Here is a 6,731-nt window from a genome sequence, read left to right as displayed (position 1 = left end):
TTGTTCTGCAGCAATAGGTGCCTGGAAACCCACCGAGTAGGCACTGGGTCGGCTGGGGTAGGAGGAAGCAGCGAGACTTCTAGTGGTGAGCACCCCCGATTGTTTGGAGCCTTGTTCTGCAGCAGGGTCATCCCCCTGGCCACCCTAAGGCCCTCCCTTAATCCTTTATGCCAACAACCTCAACGCCAGCTCCTACCTCCCCCGCTTCCCCCGCCCCCCACCCCGCATCTTGCCCCTTCCAAGTTCCTGAGCACTGGCCTCTGCCCAGGACTTTGGATGCTGACCTTGGCCTTCTCTCTTTCCTGGCAAAGTGGGCAGTGAGAAGTGCCACTCAAAGTTCTTCCCTGGGGAGAACTTCCTTCTCCAGGGCCCTTCAGGGCTGTCCACCTCGGCCGGAGGCAGCAGCCCTGCTGCACAGAGCCCTGGGGGAAGCCCAGCTCCTGGTTAGCCCCCAGGGCCCTCCAGGCCAGGTGTGGCAGGTGCAGGCACATTGGCAACGTGAACCACGAACTCCTGCAGTTTCCCGAGTCCCTCACGTGTCCTGGAAGCAGTGCTGTTTGGCACACCATCCCTGACTCGCTGTTCTCTTGGGCACCTCACACTAATCCTCTGCTGCCCCCTGAGTGTTCAGTCTCCTCCAGGGCCCAGAAATGAGCCAGGGACTGTTCCTCAAAGGAGAATGTGTGGGCTCCTGCTTTCCCCCTACAGGATTTCTCCACTCAAGGTAAATGCCTGAGGAAAAGGCTTCCAGTTGCTGTAGCTGGGGTCACCTCTCTGCAGAGGAGACTGAACACATAACGGACGATGGCCAGACCATGTATGGAAAAAGATCTGACCCACAACCTGCAGCAACCAACATCTTATCTACAGTAACCGGACAGGAAGCCAGCCCATTATAGGTCAGACTTGTAGGAAGTCAGACTGCTATCTCTAGGAACAATCCGGGAAGCCAACGATAACCCTTGTAAATAATCACCCCAAATGTCCAGGACTTGATTAATAAGTGACAGCTTCCTTTATTTTTATCCCCCTTTCCAACTTAGGACCAACCAGAGGAAGCCAAATCTGCTCCCCTAAGCAGTGACATAGGATGCCCCCACTTCCAGTTAGCCCACCTACAGCTCCCCAGGCCGATCGCCTCCATTCAGGGCACAGCTGAAGTCTCCCTTTTCCCCCATAAAGCTTCCTCACTCCTCTGTCTGCCTTGGAGCCAGCCTTTGGCAGTGGCCGATTCCCTTGCTGGAGCCAGCTCTGAGTATCCAGCTTGCTGTCATTTGCTGGTCTTTATTTTCACAGAGGGCAGCTAGAACCAGCTAGGAGGAAAGTGGAGTTTCCAAAAGAGAGGTGAGGGAGGTGCTGAGGTCAGGAGATGGTGGAGTGCAGAAGGTCTTTATCAGTCCGTGGGGGCAGGCCTTTGGGATGCAGTGGACTAGGTGTGCAAGTGCAGCGTGCTCCCAGGCAGGAGCAGGCCCGGCCCGGCTCTGAAACCATCCTTTGCTCTCCCCGGTGGCCAAAGTCACCTAGCCATGGTCTCCAGGTCCAGGTGCTGTCTCCAGGAGAATCTGTCCCACTTTGGCCCTGCAGCCAAATGTCCAGGCCAAGGAGAGGGCTGGGCCCTTTAGTCTCTCTCTGATGACCTCCCTCAGCTTGCGTGTCTTTCTCCACTCCCAGATGAAGACATCTTCTGAGTTCCCCATCACTGACAGCTCTCAGGGGCTGGTCTGGGAGAGCCAGAGGGGCCTACCGTTGGAGTGGGAAGAATACCCCAGAGTCATAGCCCCCTCCCCTTCCCTGATCACCTGCAGAGGCAGGACAAAGTTGGGAGGTGACTGGATTCCCTTAGCCTGAGCTGAGAATAAAGGATAGATCAGACAGGATGGGTCAGGTTATGCTGCAATAACAACTGTAAAATGCCAGCAGTGTAAAACCACAAGGCCACTGCTCAACCACACCACGTGTCCTGCTCCATGTTGTCCTTGGAAGTGATTCACCCACTCTGTCCACAGTCCAACATGACCGGAACATGTTATACGGCCCCTCCCAACTGCAGAGGGGTCAGGAAAGTGTCACTTTCCCAAGTATCATCGGTGAGCAATAGAAAAAAGCCTCTTGCCAAGAGGGCTGCACTCTGTTGGCTCAGCCCTGTGCTCCCAAAAGGCCTGATCCAGGCCTCCTTGCTCTTTTTCACAGTGCAAAATCCATCGTGTGTGTGCACGTAATGTACTTAGGCAGTCTCCTGTTGACGGACACCTGTTCTGTCTTCAACCTGTTGTGATCACAAGCAATAATATGATAACCTTGCTGGTGCCTCTATTCACTCTTCGGCAAGTTAACGTTCTGTGACTCAGTTACCTCATTCATAAATAGGGATAAGAGTACGTACTCAAGGGTGGTGAGGACTAAGGAAAGTAATATACTAAAGCATTTAGTAAAATGCTTGGCATCGAGGAAGGTACTCCATTAGCTTTAGCAATTATTATCCTTATTTGCAAGGGCAGCTATAGATGGTTCAAGGATACTTGTCTCTTCAGTTGTTTTTTTTTTTTTTTTTTACGGTACGCGGGTCTCTCACTGTTGTGGCCTCTCCCGTCGCGGAGCACAGGCTCCGGACGCGCAGGCTTAGTGGCCATGGCTCCGCAGCATGTGGGATCTCGGACGGGGGCCCGAACCCGCGTCCCCTGCATCGGCAGGTGGACTCTTCAACCACTGCGCCACCAGGGGAGCCCCTGTCTCGTCAGTTTTGATCCACGCTTCCTGAAGCCAATGTCCCCCACGGGCAATGTCTGTTCCAGCCTCTAACCCATTTCCCCAGCCACCTGCCCAATGGCACTGCTCTCAGCTGTTCTGTGCTCCTGGGGTGCTCCGAGGGTGTTGAGGCATGAACTGAATCATGGCTGCCCTGATGCCGGAGCCATGATTGCTCTGACACCACGAATGGCCCCTGAAGTGGGGCTCTGTATGTGGGATGGGTGCAGGTACCCCTCTGCCAACCCACCACCCCTGCAGCATGCAGGCAGGACACCTTAAGTCACTGCAGAGCTGCTTCCCTCTGGGCCCTCAAATAACATTTCCTGGAAGTCTCACCTACTTTGAGTTCTCTCAGCAATGAGAGGTTGACTTACTGAGAGGTTCCCCGCTTTGGGCAGGAGGCTCTGATGCTGGGCAAGGCTCCCCAGAGAAGGGTCTGCTCCTCCAGGCTGCACCAAGGGGGTCTCCCACAGGCCCTCCCCTCCAGCCATCCGTGGGAGCCCCGAGAGCCACAACCTGTTCGCACCCCAGCGCCTCCCCACTGTGAACACGCCACAGCCAGCTCACCTAGGCTGGGTCATTCTCTTCGCCCAGCTAACAAAGATGGTGAGAGAAGGCAGGAGGCAAGCCACCTGGACCACCCAGTGTTGCTCCCGTGCCCACAACGCACAAGGAAGAAAGGAGAGCCCCATCTGAGCAGAAGGGACTGACCCTCCCACCGACGCAGCCGGGGCTGCCGAGCAGCTCAGCTCCTCCCCAGGCCCCTCCTGGGCCAAGGGCTGCTCAGCTCCCGCAGTCCTGGACGGAGGCCCTCTGGCAGGTGGCCTGCTGAGAGCAGAAAGCATGTTTATTTAAGTGAGCCTGTTCTCTGTAGACTGTGGGGATCTCCAGAGCAGGGACCATGGTTGATTTCTCTTCCTGCTTTTTTTTTTTTTCTCTTTGTTTCTGGAGTTCAGTAAACACAGAGCTGGTTGAGGGCTCCAGGAAGACACTCTGTGTTTTAGGATTCACGTATCCTGTCCCTCCCCAGGGACAGGCTGGCTGTCCCTCCCCCAAGCGTGAGAGGATCAGGGAGCCCCCTCCCCAGAAAACTCAATGCTCACAGCGCTGCTTCTCTCTTGGAAACTTTATTGGTCCTAGGGAAAGGGAAGCAGGCAGCTCCCTGCCTCCTGCTGAGAGTGCCACAAGCCCTCACTGTTTTCTGTTGCCATTGATGGGGCGGTTCACGTGCTCCGGGGAGGCCAGGAAGGCCTGGAGCTTGGGCCGGGCGCTGAGGCGGGCCACGTAGGCCGAGAGCAGGGGGAAGGAGTCCAGGCAGCTGGAGGCCAGGACCTGGTGAATCCGAAGCAAGTCCAGCAGGTTGTAGTCGGCAAAGGAGATCTGCAGGGCAGAGCGGGGCAGGGACTCAGTGGGTGTGGGCGGTGTGAGGTGGGGAGCCTGAGCCGGTCCCTTGGTCTGCCCAGCTTCGCTGAACCAACGGCTCACGTGCTCTGTCTGCACCCGTTTGCCATCTGTAAGAAAAGGGTGGTGCGGAAGGGGCGGGACAGGGCCAGCTCACCTGGTTGCCCACAATGAAGGCCTGGCCGCCCTGGTTCTGGGACAGCAGGGTCTCAAAAGGCTTCAGGTGCTGGGGCAGTGCCTTCACATAGTCCTCCTTGCCCGCCTCCTGCCAGAAAGATGCCACCGCGTATCATCCTCCTGACCCTCACACCGCTGCATGCCCGGCCTCTGCCCCTGCCCTGAGATGTCCCCTCCTGTCTGCCCCATCTCAGTGAATCGTCACTCACCCAGCCCCCGCCCCTCCTCTCCTCACTCCCCACCCCAGGCTATTGCCGCACCCTGTCCATTTCAGCAGCTGATTCTTCGCTAGTCCACTCTTGCCACGATCGCTCACCGGACTGTTGCAAAAGCCTTGTAGGATCTTTCCGGATCTCACAGACACCTGCTTAGACTCTGCTTAGACTCTCCAAAGAGAGCATCCAAGCCAGCTGGTTCAAGGCCTTCAGGACCTGGGCCTGCTGCCCCTCCAGCTCCATCTCCTGACGCTCTCCCTCCCTCTCTCTCTCTCTCTCACACACACAGGCACACACACCTTGCCTCTGCTAAACTGGTCCCAAGTCCCTGAATGTGCTCCATGCCTGATACCTTGTGCACCTGAAAGTGCCAGCACCCCTCCTAGAAACTGACTCTAGATCCTCCTCCTCCTGCACCTGGCTCCAGGAAGTGCTCCTGACCTCCCCCATCTGCGGATCAGGGACCACCTCTGGCTGGATGTCTCCTGTCCTCACGCTGTTCTGCCATTGCCTGCTACTTGACTGGGTCCCTCCCCCAGGCAGGGAGGCTGAGTCTTGTGTCCAGTCCATAATGGATCTTGACGCCCCGCAGAGCCAGAAGCAGCCCAAGGGCAGGATCAGTCAGAGCTGCGTGAGGGGTGTTGTGCAGGGCGAGAAGGAAGCCAGCCCCTTGCTTTCTTTGTCCTCAGTGACCAGCCCCGGGTCCGTGCTTACGTAGTTTGTGTAGATGAGGGTGACGTATTTGCAGCGAAGGTCCTCCACGCCGTCATTCACCACGTCCACCAGGGCCGCCTCCCGCTGGTCCTTCCCATACAGCCCTGGGGTGGCGGGAGAGCAGACAGCGTGACGGGGAGCTGACGAGCCACTACAACCTGACCCACCAGACAGGCCACGTGGCTGCCTGTGAGCCTCGGCCAGGGAGGAGGGAGGAGGATGTGGATGAAGAAAAGGACCGTCTGAGTCCACGCTCAGAATTCAGGGGGAGGTGGCCTGCTTCAGGGCAAGGATCGCTAGACAGACCCGGGCCTGACCTTAGGCAAGTTAGATAACCTCCACTTGCCTCCGCTCCACAGGGTTGCAGGACAATTTGATTTAAATGGAAGAGGCTCAGGGGGCCAACCCTGAGCAGATGCTCAGGAGCGCTGACTGATGCCCGCCGACCCCTGCCCTGGACTGGGCCACCTGCAGCCTCAGGACTCACCAAGGGAGCGGCCCAGGTGACGCAAGATAGCATTGGACTGGTACAGGGTCAGGTCTCCATCCTGGAACTTGGGGAGCTGCCCGTACAGCTGGAGGAATGCACAGCTCTGTCAGAGGTGCTGAGCTTGGCTGCCCCCCACCCTAGTTTTGCCCCCCAGTGCCCAGCCCCTGACCCGGGATACGACAGAAGTACTCACACAGGAGCCCTTGAGTGAAGGCCAGCTCTCCATAGTCACCACCTCTTCCTTCCAGCTCTGGTCCTGGTCGGCCAGCAGCATGCGCATGGCCTCGCAGCGCCCTGGGGGAGGGGAGGACGGGGTAGTGGGGATGGGCAGAGACTCCAGCCTCGCAGCGCCCTGGGAAAGAGCCAAGGAGGTGAGCACTCCTCCGATGATCTCCCAGCACACTGCGGAGGGACGGGCCAGGGCCGGGAAGTTGCGTACTCCAGCCAGGGGCAGCTCCGGGGCACAGGGAAGGCGGAGCTAGTAGCCACGTGAGGCAGGGAAAAGGGAGGTTGGGGCCTCCCTCAGGTGGGTGAGGAGCGTGGGCCGCTGCAGCCCCCAACCTCTGCCTCCCCTCCCTCCCCGTCACAGGCCCCTACCTCGAACAGGGAAGTAGACGATGGTGTAGGGCGGCACTGCAGGATGCAGAGAGAAGTCTGTTAGCGTCTGGGAGAGGCGTGTTACGGGGGAGAGGGCGCCCGCTCGTCCTCCCTGGGGTCGCATCCCCTGTTCTGGGCGCTGTAGGCCCCCCGAGAGCCCCAACTGCTCCCCAAAACCCTGGGAGCCCCCTCGGAATCCCCCAGGGAGCCGCAGTCTGCGGGGACTCACTGATGGCGACGCGAAACTCAGCAACAGCAGCTGTGGCGGCGGCGGCAGCAGAACTCCAGCGCCCGCGGCGGCGGCCCCGAGCCTTATACGGGTGGGCGCGCCCCGCCCCGGCCCACCCCACCGTGCTGAGTCACCCCGCTGGCCGCTAGCCACTCCTCCG

At 58.7% G+C, this 6,731-nt stretch overlaps 1 protein-coding gene across 1 annotated transcript; it reads right to left on the bottom strand.

The window, feature by feature from the left end:
- Positions 1-3,859: 3,859 nt before the first annotated feature.
- LOC102973461 (glutathione S-transferase P) lies at positions 3,860-6,695 on the bottom strand. The gene is made up of 7 exons (XM_007126930.3): positions 6,572-6,695; positions 6,343-6,378; positions 5,939-6,039; positions 5,743-5,830; positions 5,256-5,359; positions 4,307-4,414; positions 3,860-4,128 (listed from the first exon to the last, which is right to left on the bottom strand). Coding segments are annotated over exons 1-7 (627 nt in total). The 5' UTR covers positions 6,573-6,695; the 3' UTR covers positions 3,860-3,939.
- Between the last annotated feature and the right edge of the window lie 36 nt (positions 6,696-6,731).

This window comes from Physeter macrocephalus, unplaced genomic scaffold, assembly GCF_002837175.3.
Source record: "Physeter macrocephalus isolate SW-GA unplaced genomic scaffold, ASM283717v5 random_1827, whole genome shotgun sequence".
NCBI lineage: Eukaryota > Metazoa > Chordata > Mammalia > Artiodactyla > Physeteridae > Physeter > Physeter macrocephalus.
The sequence above is the reverse complement of the archived record's forward strand: the minus strand, read 5'-3'. Positions and strand labels throughout refer to the sequence as shown.